The 20,082-nt window shown below is 49.2% G+C and overlaps 1 protein-coding gene across 1 annotated transcript; it reads left to right on the forward strand.

The window, feature by feature from the left end:
- The first annotated feature begins 892 nt into the window (after window positions 1-892).
- Window positions 893-18,340, forward strand: LOC115083599 (protein ZNF783-like). The gene is made up of 2 exons (XM_029587512.1): window positions 893-1,333; window positions 17,959-18,340. Exons 1-2 carry the CDS (start codon window positions 1,088-1,090, stop codon window positions 18,127-18,129), a joined length of 417 nt encoding a protein of 138 aa, XP_029443372.1. The 5' UTR covers window positions 893-1,087; the 3' UTR covers window positions 18,130-18,340.
- The last annotated feature ends 1,742 nt before the right edge of the window (window positions 18,341-20,082 follow it).

A 20,082-nucleotide genomic window follows, 5' to 3' on the forward strand; every position in this document is an offset into this window, starting at 1 on the left:
CGCCCGTGCTCCTGGAGAACTATTCTCAGTGCTAGAGGATACCACATCATCCTGAGGGCAGGTCCTAGCTCCAGGATTGCTTCCTTCCTCATCAGCTGATGCTCTCCTTCCAGGTATAAAGTATGAATCTGAGCTCCCAGTCTTCCCTCCTGGGCCCCTGCTCCTGGAGAACTATTCTCAGTGCTAGAGGATACCACATCATCCTGAGGGCAGGTCCTAGCTCCAGGATTGCTTCCTTCCTCATCAGCTGATGCTCTCCTTCCAGGTATAAAGTATGAATCTGAGCTCCCAGTCTTCCCTCCTGGGCCCCTGCTCCTGGAGAACTATTCTCAGTGCTAGAGGATACCACATCATCCTGAGGGTAGGTCCTAGCTCCAGGATTGCTTCCTTCCTCATCAGCTGATGCTCTCCTTCCAGGTATAATGTATGAATCTGAGCTCCCAGTCTTCCCTCCTGGGCCCGTGCTCCTGGAGAACTATTCTCAGTGCTAGAGGATACCACATCATCCTGAGGGCAGGTCCTAGCTCCAGGATTGCTTCCTTCCTCATCAGCTGATGCTCTCCTTCCAGGTATAATGTATGAATCTGAGCTCCCAGTCTGCCAGTCCCAATATTCCTGAGAGCGCAGTCCCAGCTGATCCTGAATCCTGCAGCCTTGTGTGCAGCCTCAGCTCCTGCTGTCAGTGCTGGGCGGGGGAGGCAGAGGGCAGCAGTCAGAGGGGGCTCTCTCTCTCTCACATCCTCTCTCTTCCTTACCCTCTCCCTGATCCTTCCCAGTCTCTCCCCCTCCTGCGCCTCCTCACCCTGCTCTGTCCCCAGAATCCCTCCCTTTTCCCTCCTTCCTTTTCCCACCTCCCTGCTCTCCCCTCCTTCTTTCTTTTCCCCGTTTCCCCTCCCCCTGCTCCCCAGTCTCTCTGAGAGGCTGCAGAGTTACCCATTTTGGTTTTTATGAACGAAACTGGACTTGGCTTTATTAATCAGCCAATTGCAACAACCCAAGCCCTAGGACTACATTTCCCACAATTCCCATAAAACTCAGACAGGAAAGACAGTGCAGGACTACATTTCCCAGCGTCCATCCCAACTAGATGGGCCATAGGGTCTTTTTCTACCGTCAAGTTTCGGTTTCTAACAGTTCCTGGAGCAGCGGCTGCAGTTCCCACTTCTTCCTTGGTGATGTCACTTCCTGCTGGAAGGGGGCGGTGCTCCCTGTACGGAACGTGGTGCTGAGACCGGAAGCTGAAAACCTTGACCGTGCAGGGAGGGAGCCAGGGCTGGAAATCCTGCTCTGGAGAAGGGGCAGGAGAATGGCTGCAGGGCTTTCTGCTCAGCAGGTAGGAGGGGGGCAGGGGATGCAGCCTGGGACTGATCCCATCCCCCACCATAGGGACCGTGCAGGGAGGGAGCCGGGGCTGGAAATCCTGCTCTGGAGAAGGGGCAGGAGAATGGCTGCAGGGCTTTCTGCTCAGCAGGTAGGAGGGGGGCAGGGGATGCAGCCTGGGACTGATCCCATCCCCCACCCCAGGGACCGTGCAGGGAGGGAGCCAGGGCTGGAAATCCTGCTCCGGAGAAGGGGCAGGAGAATGGCTGCAGGGCTTTCTGCTCAGCAGGTAGGAGGGGGGCAGGGGATGCAGCCTGGGACTGTTCCCATCCCCCCAGCCTCTCACTGAATCCATTCTTTGGGCTCCTTATTCTCTGCATCCGCTCAGGCTCTTCTTCCTGCTTCTCCGCCTCATACAGCAGCAGCAGCTCCTCCTGCTTAAGGACCCTCTCAGTTTCTGCTTCCTGTGATTTCTTTACCTTACCCCTCTGCCTCCTCCTCTCTCCTTTGCCTTTTTACACTGAGAGTTTGATGCTCCCAAGGGCTTGTCTGGGTAATTTTCTAGTTGCCTTTACAAAACTGGAGATAGGAATTTCTCCCCCTACTCTCCTGTGAAACTTTGGGTTGCTCATAACTCATTATTTGTAGAAAATTTAGCTGGTGGAAGTGCTCTGGGTAGGGTAATGTTTAGCTGGAGAGACTTGATATTCAGTGCTGCCTGGGTAAAGTTAGTCTGATTGGAGAAATCCCTGTCCTGTAGTAACCCAGATAACTTTTCCTGGGTGTAGTTTGTTCTTTATTTTGGTTTTTGTAGGCCAGAAAGGAGAAAAGTGCGTGGGGGTAACTTGCTGGTGCAGCGGTTACTACCCTTATCCTGTAGCCTTTATATTGTTGATGCAACTTTTCTGGACATACCCAGACCATTCCAGACCAGTGGGTTTATACCTCCCTACCAGCAGATGGAGACAGTGAACAAACCCTTGAGGCACTGCTACATAACCGAGAATGCCACCTGCAGTCCCTCCGTATTCTCTGGTAGAGGTGCAAACCTGCAGTCCTGACTGATCTGGAAGTTTGAGAAGTGCTGCAGCTCCCCGAGGTGACAGGTTCCAGTGGCTGCCATCCCTTGGGTCGAGCTGGGCGAATGGGGGGTTGGTTACTCCTGGCTGTTTCTGGGGCCCCTGATAGCCAGGGGACTGGCTCACTCTCTGTGCCCTGAGGTTCCCTCCTGCCTGTTGCTGGATTCACCAGGGAAGTATCCCCCTGGGGATTTTTGCTTCGTTCTCTTTGTGGGTGAAGCTAATTAAAAAAAAATAAAAATCTTGCATTTCCTTGCGTGTAGCAGATGGACTCAGGACCAATGGGTATAGTGTACTCCTGATAGCAGTTGGGAGACGGATCAGATTTCAATCTGACGTCAGCCCTAGTACATATACCCCTGCAGGAAGTGCAGCTCTTCAGTATTTTCCGTCTCCATAGCAGTTAGGGACTCAATGCACCCTCGCACAGCGTTAGAGTAAATTTACCAGAGAAAAACCAAAATAAGAAGAAATCTTACCTCTACAGACGAGCCCCGCTCTCCTGCGGTGACACCCATCGGGTCCCTCCCCCAGTTGAGAATTCCCAAGGTGATTTCCGCGATCCCTCGGAGGTAAGCCTCAGTCTGGCGGCCAACCCTCAGAGGGGACCTAGCACCCGAACTCGGGTGAGGCTGAGAGGCAGCGGGTGCAACCTCGAGCGAGGCGATGAAGGTATTTTCCCTCTGCCCCCGCAGCCGGAGACCACCCGGAACGAAACCAGGAAATGCCGAGACAAGGTAAGGTAGATATCTTTTTTTTTTTTTGAAACTATGTTTTATTGGATTTTCTTGAAATAAGCAATACAATAATAGTAATAAGCACGTAACATCAACAAGTACAAATCCTCTGGTACAAAATACATTATAACGCATAACAACACAATATGAGGAGAAAGGAGAAGATCAGCATTACTATCCCACTATGGCAGGCAGCTGTGTAATGAGTACCATCAATTAACAGAATAAACCTTGTTGTACCAGCCCTTCCATTGAGTCCGTATAGTCTTTCGCTTCTCGTGTCATAGTTATTTACGTAGATAGGTATTGCATTCCCCCTCCTCCCCTGATATCCCCCCCCCTCCCCCCCCCCTCCCCAGTTCCATTTCAGTCAGATGCTTCTAATAAATGGCACATAAATTCAGTATAGGAAGTTCTGCAGTAGCCACTACAAGATCCGGGTTATAAGCAGATTCATAATCAAAAACATAAACGCAAACAGAAGCTGGAGCATAGGTATGAACCCAAACACACACAGGTCGATCCAGTAAAGTTCAGTTGAAGATTTCTCGTCTGTAACGAGCTCGCCTGCGCACAATTCGGACGCGTAAGGCAAACCAGCGATACAGTCTCCAGTTTTGCGCGTCCGTAGCGCTTCTTAAACAGACGCGTAACCCTTCCCGCACCCGGCATGTAAATGAACGAATTAGCTGTATAATGAAGGAATTAGCTATTCCCCTCCGATACCGTAACGGGCGCTCAGGTTATCTCATTAGTAACGCACTGTTTTGCCGCGGCCGTAACCTGTTAGTTTACCGCCTCCCCCTAGTAGGAGTTAGGACTGTGAGTCTAGTAACAAATCCATTGACACCGCTTAAGATACTCAAAAACAATAAAACACAATTTTAAAAAAAAAGCGATACAGAGATGATCGAGAAAATGTAATGATGTGGGACACATAAAACCTGTCAGAAGAAAAAATAAAAATTTTTAAATACCTGTCGGAGGACCTCGTGGGTCCAGGCGGCCGGCGGCGGCGGGAGCCGGGTGGTCGCGTGTTAAATCTAGGCCGCGGGCGGGTGGGCGCCTGTTCCAAGCGGCGGCGGGGGGACACGCGTTAGTTCGAGACGGCCGGCGGGGCGCGGTGGTCGCGTGTTAAATCTAGGCCGGGTCCGCACAGGCGCGCATTCATTCATTCACTGCCTGTGGGGGCGCGCACAGGCGCGCATTCATTCATCCAGGCGGAGGAGCCGGTGGCGAAAGCAGCCGGCTCCTCCGCCTGGATGAATGAATTCATTCACTGCCGGTGGGGCTGCCGGAGGAGGCAGCCCCCAACCGGCAGTGAATGAATGAATGCGCGCCTGTGCGACCCCTGCGATTCGGCGTTCAAGGCAGTCACATGCCGTGACGTCACGCCTTGAGCGCCGAATTGCAGGGGTCGCACAGGCGCGCATTCATTCATTCACTGCCGGTGGGGGCTGCGGAGGAGGCAGCCCCCACCGGCAGTGAATGAATGCGCGGCCTGTGCGGACCCGGCCTAGATTTAACACGCGACCGCCCGCCGGCCGTCTGGAACTAACGCGTGTCCCCCCGCCGCCGCTGCCGCCTGGAACAGGCGCCCACCCGCCCGCGGCCTAGATTTAACATCGCGGACCACCCTGGCTCCCGCCGCCGCCGGCCACCTGGACCCACGCGGCCGTCTGAAGCTAACGCGCGTCCACCCGCCCCCCCCCCGAGCCCGGAACAGGCGCCCACCTGCCCGTGGCCTAGATTTAACACGCGAACCACCGGCCCCCCCGGATCCCGCCGGCCGCCTGGACCCACGCGGCCCTCCGACAGGTATTTAAAAATTTTTGATTTTTACACTTCCTGGTGCCTGTCATTTTCAAATGTCATTTGAAATGACAGGGTACCAGCGCACCCAGGTTACTGTATAGGCGCTGTATTAAGCGCCTATACAGTAAAATGGGTTAATTAAGCGGCCATAACCCCTTCCCTACCGCTTTAAAGCCGCGGCATGCATTTGCATGCGATTAGAGGAGAGTATCGGGGAGTTAGTGAAGAGAACTGTGGGTGCGGGGAGGAAGGGTGCGCCTGACACTACCGCACTGTTTCTACCGCGGCCTTACTGGATCGACCTGACAGATAGTAAGATTGGTAGGAACTAAACAGACAATAGTAGCAAGTACTCAGTCTGGTAGGATTACGGTTATAGTATGGGGAATCTGAATTGTGGGTGACAAGTAATCTGTTAAAGGGGACCAACTGAGCTGTATTAGAGCCGAAGTTCTTTGCAGATGCGGTCCTCGCTACTGCATGTTCAGTCACACAAAGGTGCACCAATTGCTTGAACCACAGATCTTTGGTTGGCGGAAAGGTAGGCTGTCCAGGTCTGAAGTATAGCTTTTTTACCCAACAGGCCTGCCTTTTTTAAGAATACCAAATTGGTGTCAGTCAAAGAGCCGGTCGCATTTGGCAGCGTTCCAAAAGCCAGAGGATGGGTCAAGGGGTAACTTTGTGTGGAGCAAATGTGAACAGGTACTGGTAATCTGCTTCCAGAAGGATAGGATTTTTCTGACAGTCCCAAAAGCAGTGATAATAATCCCCCTCTGCTGACTGGCACTTGGGGCACTTGTTGGTGGGAACTATCCGCATGTAGTAGGGCTCGAGTAGGCGGAATATATACTTGCCACATAAATTTGTAATGCGTTTCCCGAAGTAATACGTTATCTGAAAGTTCAGGCGTAGCTACCACACTGCGTTTAAAGTCCTCTAGCGTGATTGTACAGTTAGCCCACTGCGTCCATTTATGGTAGAGGTTATCTAGATATGGCAGTGGAGTTATGACTAGTAAGGACTTTGTTATTTTGGAGACAGTTTTTTGGCTAGGCCTGGTTGAAGTAGGTCCTGTATCCGCTGAGCAACTTGCAGAATCTGCGGTGAGAAATTTAAGCTTCGAACAAAATGCCTAACTTGGTGATAGGCAAAGTAGTCCGAATTTGGAAGCTTGTAAGTTGCTTGTAGTTCTGGAAACGATATTACGTGACCTGTAGACGCTTCGAAAAGTTGGTAAACGTAGGTAAGCCCCACGCTCTGCCACCTGTGGAACGGGCCTTTGTGATACCCAGGCTCGAAGAGCGGATTACCTACTATTTGTAGTAGCGGGGTCATGCGGGTAGACAGGTGATGTTTGGTACAAAGCATGAGCCAAGCTTTCCGGCACGTGCGTAAGATTATGTAGTGTTTTTGTGGAGATGGGAGCATTATGGATGGTAAATGCAAGAATGGATTCAAAGACCGTAACGCCATACCACTCCAAAAAAAGGGCGTAAGGGACAAACCGTGATGTGGAGAATAGCCAATCGTTGACGTAGGAAGATGTGCACGCTAAATTGTAGGTAAGCAGGTCTGGGCATTCCCATACCCCCCGCATCCATTGGTGCAGTCAATATTGCCATAGACAATCGCGCTTTCTTTCCTTTCCAAAGAAAGATTCGCAGAGCTTTTGAGAATGTTTTGTAATCCTTTTTGGTGAGCCATAGAGGAGCCATTTGCAGAATATAAAGCCATTTTGGGAGCAATATCATTTTGACCAATTGAATCCGGCCAGAGAACGAAAGAGGCAAGGATGCCCATTGACGTAACTTCGTGGCTTGTTTGGGCTAGTAGTGGCTGGAAGTTTGCTTGATATAAAAGATTAATGCGGGTAGGTATGCGGACCCCCAAGTACTTAAGTTCCTTAGAGACCCAACGCAGGGGAAATGCACCAGACCAACTGTTGTGTACCAACCCTGTGACGTCGATGACCTCGGATTTATCTAGGTTGAGTTTTAGTCCTGCAAATTGGCCATACTGGAGCTGTAACCGCAGCACTTCCGGCAGCGATTGGGTGGGTTGGGTGAGAAAAACCAGGATGTCGTCTGCGAAGGCCGCGATCTTGAATTCATGACATGGCCCCCCAAAACCGTGGATGGTCGAAGATGGTCTAGTTTGCGCAGCAAGGGATCGATGGCCAGGATATAAAGTAATGGGGACAAGGGACACCCTTGTCGTACTCCACGCCCTAGATGAACATCCTTAGAGAGGAAACCATTGGCGAGTATCCGGGAAAGGGGTTGGTGGTATAAAAGTTTCAGGTATTGCAGAAAGTCCCCGCCAATTCCAAAGCGTTTAAGGGTGGAAAAGAGATATGACCAGTGCTACCCTATCAAACGCTTTTTCCGAGTCAAAGCGATGGCCAATGCGGGGATTTGTTGAGATTGGCATATTTCCATGGCTGTCACCAACTTTAGGATGTTAGCATGCGGGGGATCTTCCTTTGACAAACCCCACCTGGTGGTGGTGTGATATTAGGGAAGGGCAGTAGAACGTTCAAGCGTTCAGTTAAGACCTTCGCTAGAAGCTTTAAGTCGCAATTTAGTAAAGATATTGGCCGGTAGGACGAGGGTTTGCAGTGGGTCCTTGTCAGGTTTCGGTATTTAAAACTGTAATATGAGCCATGTTAAAGTAGGGGGAAAGTGCCCCGCAGCAAGACCCGCCGTATATAAAATGGGTTAGAGGGACAGCCAGTTGGTGTTGAAGTATTTTATAGAAGTCGTAGGATATACAGTCTGGTCCCGGGGATTTCCCCGCTGAGTGGAAGATATAGCTTGGGAGACCTCATAAGGTTGGATCGGTCTGTTGAGAAAGTCCTTTTGAGGGCCATTGAGATGTGGCAGCGTCAAGATTGTGGAAAAATCAGCCTCCTCTGCTTCCCCCTTCCCATGGTCCGGAGTGTACAAGTGTTCATAAAAGTACGGAATGATTCGCAGATCTCCCGTGGATCTGTGGTGGTTGTTCCATTAGTGGAGTGCATTTTATTGATGAACGTTTTCCTTCTGGCTGCTCGAACCAGGTTTGCCAGTAATTTACCTGACTTGTTTCCGAATCGGAATAGATTCTGCTCTCCTTTTTGAAGAAAAGCTTGAGCTCGCATATGTAGGAGTGCATTCAGGCTGCCGAGGATACTATAGTATTCCTTTCTTCGTTGATATGAAGGAGACAGGTTGAGGTCCCGTTTACTTTTTGCTAGCTGTTGTTCGTGATGCAATATGTTCTGATTAAGTTGCTTATTTCGCGGTAGACATAGGCTATGATGTCCCCCCTTAAGACCGCCTTCCCCCGCCTCCCACAAAAGCTGGGGGTCGGAGGTATGTGGTTGGTTGTTGTCCATATAATCCTTCCATTTAAGCTGAAGGTAGTCCTTGAATTTGTGATCCTCCTTAAGATAACTCGGGAATCTCCATAGACGGTAACCTTGTGTAGCATGGAGAGGGGATAAGCAAAGAGTATTGCGAGCATGATCGAGATCACCTGCGTTTCAATGGAAAGCTTTCTGTATCCGGAAGAAAAGAGCCTGCTGAGACAAGAATATAATCAATCCGGGATAAGGACAGGTGGGATCTGGATACATGGGTATAATCTAATTCCCCAGGATGGAGAACACGCCATACATCAAGGAGATTGAGTTGGTTGACAGAGAAATGCGATGCCTTTCTTGGCTGTGGTGGAAGGTCGCAAGAGCGGGGGGCTCTTGTCAATAGAGGCATCATGCACGCAGTTGAAATCGCCATAAGAAACACCTGCCCTTGTGCATGAAGATGCAGTGCAGTAGATTACAGATCGTTGTGAAAAAGGAGTGCGAATACTCGTTGGGGGCGGTAGACATTACAGAGGTGACCAAGAGGTTATTCCAGTGGCCAATCAGCAGGATTTGAAGCGACCCTCCGGGTCTGCAATGCTTTTTAACAGTTTTGAAAATTCGCCGTTCTATTGATCAGTATGGCAACCCCCGCCTTTCTGTTGACCTGCCGCTGAAAAGACACAGGAGCCACCCAATCTCTCTGCAGTTTTTGGCTTTCGGCTGTCGTAAGGTGAGTTTCTTGTAATCCGGCTATGTCTGTGTGCAGACGCTTTGAGGTGATCTAAGACCTTGCGGCGTTGATGGGCGGAGCCCAGCCCGTTGACGTTCCAGGAAATCAGGTTAGGCATGTAAAGGGCCCCGAAAAGAAAACTGAACAGTTGTCGTGAATATCCAAATTGAAGCGGAGATTGAAGGCCCCAAGCCTGGCCCTCTCTCCTTTCTGATAGGGCTGAAAGTCTTTCTGGGCGCGTATCAGTATGTCTGTGGTCTTGGTCGACATAAGCAGCTGATTGCAGTAGGTGGAGATTGTGTTGAGCTTGAAAGTACCTGAGTACAGAAATGGAACTGTCTCTATCTAAAACATCCCTCCCCCCCCCCCCCGTACCGTTCCCCCCCCCATTGAGTCCAAATAACAAAAAGCCTCAATCCTGGAGGCATAGAGGTCATTTGATTAGTGTACGAGTGCTGTAGCTCGACATCCTAGCTAGCAGGTCCCCAAGTGAGTGTACGCATAGTAAAGCCACTGTTCATGGAGATGTGTAGGTAGGATTGTTATGTCTATCAAATAGAAACGGCTGGGTGTATGGAGAACTAGGCAAAGCTGAGAGGCTGGGGCGCAGGGTGGATGGTCCTGTCCCTTCCAAACCTGGATGAGTGGGATGAGACTTCTCGCAGAATCACCAATATTGGTGTCCCAAAAACATAGAAAATGGTTACGTCAGTGGTCCCTTTGGCTCAACCCTGCCCCCTCGGATGCTGAAGTGGTTGAGATGGTTTTCAGAAAGTCAGCAGCTGTGTCCGGAGTTGGAAGATGAGTTGTTGATCCTTGTGCCAAATCCTGAGTTTCGCTGGTATTGAAGGGAGAATTTGATTTTTTGGTGGTAAAGCTGAGAGCAGATGGGTGAAAAAACCTCTGCGCAGTTCAGACACCCTTGCAGAGTAGTCCTAGAAAATTCTGATGTTATGCTTCTCATAAGAAATGGTGGATTTGCGCCTGTAAGCCTTCCATATTTCATTCTTATGGGTTGAAGCTTAAGAATTTAGCTATGACTAGCCGTGGCCCTGGTGATGTTTATTTTCTTCACTCCAAGCGGTGTGCTCTTTCAACTTTAAGGGATCCCTTAAACTGTTGTAAATCGAGAACCTCAGGGAGCCATTGCTCTAGGAGATCTCCCATAGCTGTGGTCCTTGAGCTCCTCAGGAAACCCCAAAAAACGAAGGTTAGTTCTCCTTTCCCTATTTTCTAAATCGTCTACTTTGCTCGAGGAGTTGGGTTAACAATTTCCCCTGCGTTTCTGCCTTGGTCTCAGCTCTGAGGGCATCGTCCTCCAATACAGAGATTCTGCCTTCGGCATGATCAAGACGGGGAAGAGTTCAGCAATTGCGACTTGAACCTCCCCTATCTGCGCCTTCAGCCCCGCTAATTTTTCATCTAGAGCTGCTTTTATAACTTGCTCAATAGCTGGGAGCGTGAGCCCTGTTGAAATGGGATCCCCGGCGTTTTCGCCCGCGGCGGCCATTTATTTTCAGAGCCCCGCCGTTTTTTTCTTCTATCTTTTTTTGCTGTTCTTGAAGCCATCGGGGGGTGACGACTGTTCATATATTTAGCGATTGACATAAGCACTCACAGTTTCTCCGTTTGTTTTTGAACGAGGTTTTGGAGCCTTATTTGCAGGTTAAAGCGCTGCTGAGGGAGCTAGGCACTCGGAGCTCAAGGGTTTCCGTCCTCCCCAGCTCACCACATCACGTGACCTCGGTAGATATCTTTTAAAGTCTCGGTCTCCGAAGCTCGTAGGAGCTGCACAGGTCGCCAGCTGGGACCAGTGCCCACCGGGTTGATCTGCCCTAGCAGGGCTAGACCCCGGTCAGATCCAAGGGTCCTCCCACATAGAGAACCCCCCGAGGTGGTCGATATTGTCCGCGTGGTGGCCGGCACCATTTTGATCTGTTTCGCTGCTCTACCCGTCACTTCGATCCTTTGCACACAGAGGCGCACAACATACACGCTCAAGTACCGTGCGCACAAGAGACGCACATAACGCAGCTTACTGTGCCAGGCGCACAAACAGTGCGCACATCCTGAGTGCACGCCAAATCTACACGCACAACTTCGCACCAAGAGCGCATAACCAGTATTTACGCGCACAAATCCATAGCACCACCGGGACAAAGGGGCTCAGGGCCTCTGCCCAGCGTGCCATATCAGAGCTGTAACAACATGAGGAGGCCACCGCCCTGTGTACTCAGTGCGAGGAGGCCCTGGGGGATCCAGCCCAGGGCCACCCCAGCCGGTACACGGTTCTATCTCATCATTCAGTACCCTGGACCTAGCGACCCCCAGTGGGGCCCTCCCTCAAACGGGACCCCCCCCAGGGGACACAGCGCCTCGTAGTTTAGACCCAGCATCTATCTCCTGGGTGGAATTCTTTTTAAAGGCCTGCCATACCTTTGTTCACATGCAGCCGGAGCCTCCAATAATACGGCCACAACTTCACCAGAGGACCTCAACACCCCGGGACGCTCTAGGCCCAGGGGAAGTGATTCCACTGCCAAGAAGCTCCCACCTTCGGGGACACGGACAACTCAGAGGAGGAATCAGAACTCCTGGTGGAAGGGGAACTGTTTCTGGGGACAGAGCCTCACCGGACCATGAGGCGTTTCTTCACCAAGGACGCGCTTCCAGACTTGGTCACGCACAGGCTTGAAGTAACTTGCTATCCTGGGCACAAGTGCCTCGGGGGAACCTAAGACGAATCCTCTGCTAGAGGGACTCCGTCAGACCTCCCGCCATGTCCCTCTGTTCCAGCAGCTAATTGATCTGGAATGGGATGCCCCAGAGTCTGTTCAAAGGGGGACGGGCTGTGGCAGGCCATGTACCCTCTGGACCGGCGGCCAAAGACCTACTGACATGCCCGAAAGTGGATGCCATGGTCTGCGCGGGTCTCGAAGCGCACTACGATCCCAGTGGAAGGAAGAGCAGTGCTCAAGGATGCTCAAGACAGACGTCTGGAATCCATTCTTAAACAGTCCTTTGACGTCTCCGCTATGTCTCTACAGATTGCGGCCTGCTGTGCCATGATGACACGCGCCTGCTTATCACAGACCAGTAACAACACTCCTGGGGAAGCTATGGAACCAGCAGTATCATTCCTCGCAGATGCTGCTTCCGATTTGGTGCGCACTGCAGCTAGAGGAGTGTCATCAGCCGTGGCAGCCAGGAGGCAACTCAGGCTCTGGAGCTGGTCGGCCGACGCTTCTTCCAAAACAAGACTCACAAGGATGCCCTTCAAGGGATCCCTCCTGTTCGGAAGCGAACTAGATAAACTAGCCAACAAATGGGGCGAGTCCCCACTGCCATGGCTACCAGAGGACAGGAATAAGAGAAACCAGCAACCCTTCCCCCGAACCTCCAGGGGTAGAGGATTGCAGCGCTTCAACGCATACAGAACACATATCAAGCGCCTTGTCCCGCAAGCAGGAACCAGTCCTTTCGGAACAGGCACAACAAAAGGGGGAACCAGCTCGGGCCCAGGCCCCAGTCGCATTCCACAATGAGAATCAGCCGACCTGTCCAAAGGAAGAAGCCATAGGGGGCAGACTTGCCCTATTCTACCAAAGATGGGTTGAGATACCTTCAGACAAGTGGGTCCTAACCATCACTCGAGATGGATATTACCTGGATTTCCACCCCCCTCCCCCGGACATGTTTGTGGAATCCCCCTGCCACAACCCCTCCAAGAGGATGGCAATGGAAGCTACACTGACCAGATTGCTAGCCCTAGAGGCTATAACACCGGTGCCTCCACAACAAATAAATACTGGGCATTATTCCATATATTTTATCATGTCCAAGAAAGAGGGAATGTTCAGAGTCATCTTGGACCTCAAGTCGGTCAACCGTCACCTGAAGATTCCTTTTTTATGCATGGAAACCCTACGCTATGTAATAAGGGCGATACAACCGGGAGAGTTCCTCACATCCCTGGATCTGTCGGAAGCCTACCTACACATTCCGATCCATCAAGAGTATCATCGTTTTTCTACACTTCAAGATCCCAGACAGTCACTACCAGTTACGGGCACTACCATTTGGGTTAGCCGCAGCACCCCGGACATTCACCAAGATCATAGTGGTGGTGGCGGCAGCAACACTGAGGAAGGAAGGAATCCTCGTACACCCTTACCTAGACGATTGGCTGATCAGGGCGAAATCCCCAGAGGAAAGTCCCCAGCAGCCAACAGAGTCAAAACTACTGGAGAGTCTCGGGTGGGTGGTCAACACAAACGAGCTGTCTGCAGCCCTCCACAATCTCTAGAATACTTGGGAGTCCGGTTTGACACCAAACAAGACAAGGTCATCCTGACCCCGACCAGGAGATCAAAACTGATGAGCCAGTTACGAACCCTGTTGAGCGAACCTCGCCCCACAGCATGGGATTACCTACAAGTCCTCGGCCTTATGGCATCCACACTGGAAGTAGTGCTATGGGCACGAGCTCACATGAGACCTCTACAATGCTCACTACTATAATGATGGAATCAACTGTCCCAGAACTACACCGTACTTCGCCAGCTCCTGGGCAGAGTTTCGGGCCCAACTACAATGGTGGCTACAAGAAGGCCATCTGAGCCAGGAAACAAGACTATCTTCACCAACCTGGATCCTGCTCACCAAGGATACCAGCCTACGAGGATGGGGAGCACACTGCCAGGAAACTAACCGCCCAAGGACAATGGAACACAGAGAGTCAGGATGGAACATCAATCGCCCTAGAAGCCCGGGCAGTCAGACTAGCCTGCCTACGGTTCAGTCACAGAATCCGAGACTCAGGGTAATGTCGGAAAACGCTACAACAGTGGCCTACATTCAACCATCAGGGAGGGAACCAGAAACCAACAGGTGTCCCTGGAAATAGACCCTCCTAACGTCATAGGCTGAAGTGAATCTCCAAGAGATCTTGGCCATCCACATCGCCGGGAAACCACAACATCGCTGCGGATTACCTCGGCAGAGAAAGTCTAGACCCAGGAGAATGGAGGCTGTCGACCAAGCATTCCAATTGATAGTAAACCATTGGGGAATTCCAACCCATGGACCTTCCTGGCAAACCAGTCCAACGCCCAAGTGCCCCAGCTTCTTCAGCCGCAGGCGGGAACCCCAGTCCAAGGAATCGATACCCCTGATACAGACTGACCACAGGAGACTCTGTTATGCGGCCTTCCCGCCGTGGCCCCATATTGGGCGCAATCATTCACAAGATAGAACACCACAGAGGACCAGTACTTCTAGTGGCCCCGGACTGGCCAAGAAGACCGTGGCATGCAGACATGCGAAGACTGCTGACAGGGAGCCCCCTCCCACTATCTCCACACAGAAACCTGCTCCAACAGGGACCGATCCTCCTCGAGGATCCAGCTCGATTCTCTCTTATGGCCATTGAGAGGACTCACCTAAGGAAGAGCGGATACTCGGGGGCAGTGATTGACACCCTACTCCGAGCACGCAAGTTCTTCACATCCCTAACATACATAAGGATTTGGAGAGTATTCGAAGCCTGGTGCGAGGACCGCGACATCATACCAAGCTTCAGTCAGAATTCCTGTGATTTTGGAATTCCTGCAGAACGGCCTACAGAAGGGATTGTCTCTCAACTCCATCAAGGTACAGGTGGCTGCATTGTCATGCTACGGAACCAAGAGCGAGAGCAGCAGCATAGCCTCTCACTCTGTCTCCTGCTTTCTGAAAGGAGTCAAGCAGATCCGACCACCCCTAAAGTGGCCGGTGCTTCTTTGGAACCTCAACCTGGTCCCTTTATTCCTAGCAGGAACCTCTTCAGACCTCTCTGCGGCCTGTCTCTCCGACTATTAACTTTGAAGAAAGCCTTCCTGTTGGCAGTCCGTTGTTGTATCCCGATAGACTTGGGGAGAGTATATGGTAAACACGCAAATTATCCTATCACTACTATCTTGTCTCTGTGATGGCCTTCAGAAGTAATTCACTCTACTTAGATACGAGAGCTGCCACCCCCAAACACCTATGTTCCAATCTCCCGATGGGACAGTTTTTGAGACTTAGGAGAGTCTGTTCTACAGTAAACGGAATATAAAATACGTGCAAAAGAAATGATACAGAGTTTTTGTGCAGGGGGTATCCTTCTTATGTGGTGTGAAAAGGCTTACAAAAGACTCGGGGGGCAAATCGTGAATTATCTTCTGAAGCCACTCACAGAGACAAGATAGTAGTGATAGGATGATTTGCGTTTTACCATACTCTCCCCAAGTTCTATCGGATACAACACAGTATTAAGCGACACTGGCATGTATTGAGCCTACACCACATATTTAATAATTGCCCTCGATTTGCCCTCAAAAGGGGTTAAAAAACATCCGTGATAATATTGTACATTCAAATTTTACTGATGATATAACTGTTCCGAAGGAAGAAGAAGAATTGGGAGAAATTGGACATTATCCGTTGTAACAGGTACTGGGTGTGCGAGCAGTCCTTCAGTGGACAAACATTGCCTTTTTTTTAAAGGGGGCATGTTAAATTCAGGACACATACTGATTGTTCTGCAGTGGGGCTTGTTTATGGCATTTGGTGCCCATGCTCTTTACATCGGTAAAACGGAAAGATGTTTGAGGACGAGAATGATTGAGCACAGGAGCTCCATAGTAAGACAAAGATTTGAAGCGCCCCTGGTCCAACATTGTGTACAGAAGGACATGAGTTTTCTGAATTCAGATTTGCGGTTATAGAACAACCAAAACGTCCACAGAGAGGTGGGAATTTTGATTTAATCCTTTTACAAAGGAGCAGAAATGGATTCATTATTTCCAAACAGTAACCCCTAGTGGGTTAAATAGAGAAATTGACTGGTCGGTCTTTTTGAAGAATGATCCCTTTAAAGTTGATTGACAGCTGATATTTCCGGGGGGGGGGGGGGAGATGCATAAATACCTTGGCAGGAAGTGAAGATACAAATTTGAACGCCGAGGCGCCATTACTGCACAATGAAAACCCAGCAGAAATGATTTTGTGAGTAGTAAAATCTCTTTAAAGGTAGGAAATTACACTGTGAAATGGGATAAGGTTTGTTTAAAGATGTGAGACTTTTTAGGAAGGGTGTGGTGTCCTGTGTACTTGTGGTGAAAGACTTTAATCTTTTAGAATTTAAATTTTACTTTCTTATGTGTCCTAGGTCAAATTGAATGACTAGCGCTGGAAAGGCAAAATTGATTTTGAAGTTGAAATTAAGATACAAGGCATCCCCTGAAGAAGACTGGAAACAGTCAAAACATGGCCCATGTCGGGACAGTGTTGAATTAAAAATCTACAGTGGGGCTAAGTATAATAATCTTAGGATTTATGATACAATAAAAACCAGAGTAATAATGACAGGGACAGTTTGAAATTAAAGTAAAACCTATGGTGATAGTGGTATTAGAACACAAATTTGTAAATCTTAGGATTTAGTAAATATATTTTTGGGGGTAAAAATAAAATAATAAAATAACGGTTTTAAATTAATTGAATAAATATTTTGAGTAGATTACGGAACAACACCAAATGTAATTCTCTACAGCAGGACCTTCTTTGTGGACCTCCATCCCACCAGACCTGAGACAGGAACCCTGCCTTCCTACATTTAGAAAAAGACTAAAAACTTGGTTATTTATGAAAGCCTTTCCAGTACCAATTGAACTTTCTTTCAATCCAAGCAAACTAAGACCTCCCCTAAGTGTAATCAACAAATTCGACAACTCCATAATGCTCTTTCTCTTTTAAATTGGCAGGTTTATTACATGGTTGTTTCTTTTACCTCATTGTTAATTTTTCTCTATCGCTTTCGTTACATTCCAAGTTGCATTATGTCCATGTTTTATTGTAACTGCTATTTCCCTCTTCTATCACATTTTAATGTTCTAAGTATTTCTTCTTTTGTCACACCCTGTTAATTGTAAAACCGGCATGATGCGACTCCCATCGCGAATGCCGGTATATAAGAAATGCAAATAATAAAAATAAATAAAATAAATAAATAATATTATATACCTAGTACTTGGACTAATCGCTGAAATTGCCTGCGGCCCATTGCATGGCGAGAGGCGAGGATTAAATCATATTTGCACTATACTGATGGTGGTGTTCCTAATAATTTGTTATTGAAATAGTGATATAAAACGAATTTAATAATTCTATATATCCTCTCTGTTTGGATTAATTTATTTTCAAGTATAATCAGTTTGTCTACAGTTTGGCTTTTCCAGAGAATACTTGCGGGCTGAGGTCGGGACAGGGCTATATGTCCTGACGTCAGCTTTTAACTCTGTCTCCATCTGCTGGTAGAGGTGCATAACCCATTTCTGTGGACTGACCTGCCTGAATGCAGAAGAAAGGAAATTATCAGGTAACTAATAATTTCTCCTTTCCTTTGCCCTGCAGAGAAGGAAACCAAACAGCTGTTTGAGATTTGGGGCATGATCCCTGTGTGCCCATGGTTTCAACACCCTGAATACAGAATTCGTACATAACAGTGGGAGATATGTCACTGGCCCAGGACACCAAACTCTTCCTGCCTGTTAGGATTTAGCACAGCGAGTCCTTCTGATGGAATAGAACCAGATGTTACTGATGTTCTGGATAATGCTCTTATAGCTTCCTTTTTATTATAATGTGATTTATCCACGCAATGACATTTCATATTCTCTGTCTCTGTATTAGAGAATATGTTCCAGTTTGATTTGAAAACCCCTGGGGGTCTATGGAGGAAACTGATTCTAGGGGCAACACAGAGGGAACAAATCTGGCATTTCCTGGGGAAGAGGGGTCTGGTGCCCTCTTTTCAATGATAAAATGTTAGGAGAATAAATCAAGCTGAGATCTAATGCATCCTGAGCCCCTCCACGTGTCTCTGAGTGTTTCTGGTTTGTGTTTCAGGTGCGGGTGACGTTTGAGGACATCGCTGTCTATTTCTCCCAGGAGGAGTGGGGGTATTTAGATGAAGGGCAGAAGGAGCTTTACAGGGAGGTGATGAAGGAGAATTATGAGACCCTCATCTCCCTAGGTAAAAATTGCATTATCTGCATGTTAAGTGGACTCGAGGGCTGATTTACTGAAGGTCGTTTGTGACTTTTCTCCTGACTCCAGCTCCAGCATTGCTCTGGGTCTGAGCTGGCACCTGAGATTGGTTGTTTGGATCTTTTCACGTGAGACCGGCCCCTGTGAGGCAGTCTAGGAATTTATCTCAGATGTCTTACATGAGGCACCTGCTGGGGAGCATCCACAAAGTTTCTCAAGGGACTTGGCTGAGCCCTCAGCAGCAGGACCAGGATACAGGCCTGAATGGGCCAAATTTTAAAAGCGTTACTCACACTAAAAAGATGAATACGTGGCCGCATGTGAATGACATGAATTTCAAAAGCTGCTAATTACTTGCTCGTGCTAACTGCTGGCTCCGCCCCTTTTTTAAAATCCACTCCCTCGTGGTGCACTGTTAGCTGCGTATATTCCTGCTGCTCCTGATGAGGTGTAAGTCTGCAGAATCACTTTTTAGGATTAACATGATAGGGTGAGGGGTCTTGCTCAATTGGGGGGAGGTGCAGGATGAAGAACTAGAAGTGTCTGAATGACCCTGAGATAGACTGGGCATACTGGTGGGCTAATGGGTAAAACTGGGAATGGCTTTAACCTGAGCAGGGTTTTAAAATCCTCTTCCCTGTACGCATTAAAGCCAACAAATTCTTAAGGCAGAAATGTGCTTTACATCTGCTCGAGTACACATGCTGGGCGTATTTTACATCATACACACGTACTTGTGCACAGTGATTTAAAACTCCAGCGTATCTTGCTCACTCGGCCCCCAGGTGGCTCGTACGGTCGCGTGCAGTCTTGTTTTACAATTAGCTGAATATGAACAGCAGGATACAAGAGGACTGAGCTTGCTTCATGACTGTCATTACCCCGCCTGACATACTTAGCCATGCACTGATATAATAGGGAGGTTTCAGCTTGTTGCTAATGGCCATTTTCCCTTCTCCCCTACCTACGGATCCATTCTCCTTCCTCTTCCTGACGCTAACCCTACCCAATCTCATTCCCCACTTCTGTCCATTGGGAACATCAGGTGCCTGCCAGCCTCCCATGTGTTACAGTTTTTCATCTCCAACACTTCCGTGAGATACTATATTGCCGGCGCATAAGATGTACTTTTTTCAAAATAAGGAAAAATTAGGAGTGCGTCCTATGCGCCGTATGAAAGTTCCTGTACGTTACCCGGATCAGTCCAGACTCCTGGGTTTTGCCCCCTCCCAGCAGATGGAGACAGAGCAGTCACCATAACAATGCTCGCCTATAAATAGAATGGCGCCACCTACAGTCCGGCAGTATTCCTCTGTCTCCAGCAGATGGTTCAGGTGCCAAACCTACAGTCTGGGCTGGGTGCTTACTTGGTTATTCTCGTGTTTTTGGTTTTTGTTTTCTGCCTTGTTTAAGCTTTATTTAAAAGAGAGAGAGCATAAGAAAGCAGCTTGTGGCAGCTCAGTGGTCGTTAGGCTCTGAGGGAACCATCCCCCGCTGGTCTGAGGCAGCTGCTGCACAGGGTCGAGGGCCCTACTTATCTTCTTAGCAGCTTGGGTGCGATACCGGGGAGCCCGGCTCACTCCACCCCGAAGGAATCGGCACCTTGAACCACTGCCGGGCAAGTTTTATAATTTTAAAAGTTTTACCTTCGTTTTCTCCTGCTTCCATTCTCTCCTCTCCCTGTCTCAGCGCGGCATTTGCTTTTTGTTTTGGGCTATTTCTTCATGATTTTTGTCAAAATTTGTTTGTATTTTGTTTAATTAGTTTTTCTGTCATAACTCGATGCCGCGTCGTCGACTTTGCCGCCCGCACGCGACTCTCTAGGGAGGAATCTTTGCTCTGATTGTATCCGGGCAGGGAGGGGTCATCGGGAGCCGGAAAAAATGTTAAATCTGCAAAACTAGCAAAAGCAAAGTCTGCCCGAGTCCCTGTAGGGACCTCTGAAGCTGATCCAGTTCCCTTTCAGTGCGGGAACGAAGGCTC

The sequence above is a fragment of the Rhinatrema bivittatum genome, chromosome 2 (genome assembly GCF_901001135.1).
Source record: "Rhinatrema bivittatum chromosome 2, aRhiBiv1.1, whole genome shotgun sequence".
Taxonomy (NCBI): Eukaryota; Metazoa; Chordata; class Amphibia; order Gymnophiona; family Rhinatrematidae; genus Rhinatrema; species Rhinatrema bivittatum.

Excerpts from the sequence above, each read along its gene's own strand:
- LOC115083599 (XM_029587512.1), top strand. The coding sequence starts at position 1,088 with ATGGGCCATAGGGTCTTTTTCTACCGTCAAGTTTCGGTTTCTAACAGT. Across the intron at positions 1,334-17,958 it reads CAGGGCTTTCTGCTCAGCAG|GTGCGGGTGACGTTTGAGGA; the intron begins GTAGGAGGGGGG and ends TTTGTGTTTCAG.